The sequence below is a fragment of the Ursus maritimus genome, unplaced genomic scaffold (assembly GCF_017311325.1).
Source record: "Ursus maritimus isolate PB19 unplaced genomic scaffold, ASM1731132v1 scaffold_9, whole genome shotgun sequence".
Taxonomy (NCBI): domain Eukaryota; kingdom Metazoa; phylum Chordata; class Mammalia; order Carnivora; family Ursidae; genus Ursus; species Ursus maritimus.
This window is the reverse complement of record NW_024427107.1, coordinates 80,501,964-80,503,570: the sequence shown is the minus strand read 5'-3', so window position 1 is coordinate 80,503,570 and position 1,607 is coordinate 80,501,964. Positions and strand designations below refer to the sequence as shown.

General features: G+C 62.2%; 2 protein-coding genes across 3 annotated transcripts in view; one reads left to right on the top strand and one right to left on the bottom strand.

Moving 5' to 3' along the window:
- The window catches only part of RECQL4 (RecQ like helicase 4), a 6,652-nt gene extending 5,742 nt beyond the window's left edge, over positions 1–910 (top strand). Inside the window, exons 21-23 of the mRNA XM_040625613.1 lie at positions 41–188; positions 334–442; positions 537–910. Of these exons, the coding sequence (XP_040481547.1) occupies positions 41–188; positions 334–442; positions 537–661 (382 nt within the window). The 3' untranslated portion in view covers positions 662–910. The remainder of the gene's footprint in view (positions 1–40; positions 189–333; positions 443–536) is intronic.
- A 224-nt stretch (positions 911–1,134) lies between these two features.
- MFSD3 (major facilitator superfamily domain containing 3) overlaps positions 1,135–1,607 on the bottom strand; it is a 2,157-nt gene continuing 1,684 nt past the window's right edge. For both annotated transcript variants that reach the window (XM_040626162.1, XM_040626161.1), the window contains exons 4-5: positions 1,450–1,559; positions 1,135–1,350 (exon numbers count right to left, since the gene is read on the bottom strand). In XM_040626162.1, coding sequence (XP_040482096.1) covers positions 1,177–1,350; positions 1,450–1,559 — 284 coding nt within the window. In that variant the 3' untranslated portion in view covers positions 1,135–1,176. The remainder of the gene's footprint in view (positions 1,351–1,449; positions 1,560–1,607) is intronic.

Sequence of the window (1,607 nt, the reverse complement as noted above, 5' to 3'; positions counted from 1 at the left end):
CCCCCCGCAGGGCGGCTCTGACAGATTGCTGTCACCGCAGCGTCGCCTTCCCCAGCTGCGGGCCCTGCTTGGAGCAGCCTGATGAGGAGCGCAGCGCCATGCTCAAGGCTTTGCTCAGCTGCTACTTCGAGGAAGAGGGTCCAGGGTGCGTGGAAGATGAGCAGGGCCCAGAGCCGGGACAGACCGGGGTGAGTGCTGGGCCCTCCTGGCCTGCGGTGAGGCCGTGTAGCAGGGCGCACTTGTACACATGCTCGCCGCCCTGCACCACGGAGGGCTATGTGGAGCTTGGCGCCACGGAAGCATGGGCTGGCCTTACATGCCCGCCACCCACAGATCCAGGACTGGGAGGACCAGGTTCGCCAGGACGTCCGTCACCTTCTGTCCTCGTGGCCAGACCAGCAGTTCTCAGGCAGGGCTGTGGCACGTATTTTCCACGGCATCGGTGAGGGCTTGGGAGGCTGGGCTCTGACACGGGCAGGGGCCAGGTGCCGGCCTGGCCCAGAGTCCTCAGGGCCATGTGTGCTATCCCACCACAGGAAGCCCCCGCTACCCAGCACAGGTGTATGGGCGGGACCGACGCTTCTGGAGAAGATACCTGCATCTGAGCTTCCCCGGCCTGATGCGCTTAGCCACAGAGGAGATCTTGCAGTGGGGCCACTGACCACCTGCCATGGGCGGGGACTGTGTGGCCACAGTGTGGAGGGCGGCAGGTGTGGCAGGGAAAAGGGACATTGGTGGCCACAACAATGACTGACTACCCTGGGCAAAGCCCACCACCAGAAGTTTGGGGGCAGGGACGCCTGGGTGGCACAGCGGTTAAGCGTCTGCCTTCGGCTCAGGGCGTGATCCCGGCGTTACAGGATTGAGCCCCACATCAGGCTCCTCCACTGTGAGCCTGCTTCTTCCTCTCCCAGTCCCCCTGCTTGTGTTCCCTCTCTCGCTGGCTGTCTCTATCTCTGTCAAATAAATAAATAAAATCTTAAAAAAAAAAAAAAAAAAGAAGTTTGGGGGCAAGGAGGCCCAAAATGCAGAATAAAAAATGCTCAAGTCACTCTTAGGAACCCTCTTTTCTGACTGGGCAGACCCTACAGTCTGAGGACAGCCTTGCCCATCACACACCCCAGACAGCCAGGCCATGGGCAAGCTCAGCTTTATTAGGCAGGCTGGCCACCCAGCTCAGGCCAGGGTGCTGGGTGCCAGGCTCAGATATAGAACGGGCATGCCTGAGAGAGCAAGGAAGAGGGAGAAGCAGAGATGCAGCCCCAGGCTGTCAGCCAGGGCTCCGGCCAGCGTGCCCAGGAACAGCTTCCCCAGCAGCTCCAGAGTGGCCAGGAGGCTGTAGTGTGTGGCCTGCAAGGGTGAGGTGGGACGAGGGGTGAGGTCAGGTGAGGGCTTGCTTGGGTCCCAGCCCTGCAGCCCCCCCTGGACATCCCAGCCACACCCTCTCACCTGCAAGGCACTGGGCGCCAGCTGGCTACAGTGCATCATCAGGGTGAACGTGGTGGTTGTAACCAGGCCCCCCAGGAAGTGCTGCAGACACAGGCTCAGCAAGGCCGCCCCTGGGAGGGCCGAGATCAGTGGGGCCCAGGACACTGGACTCCCCCCCC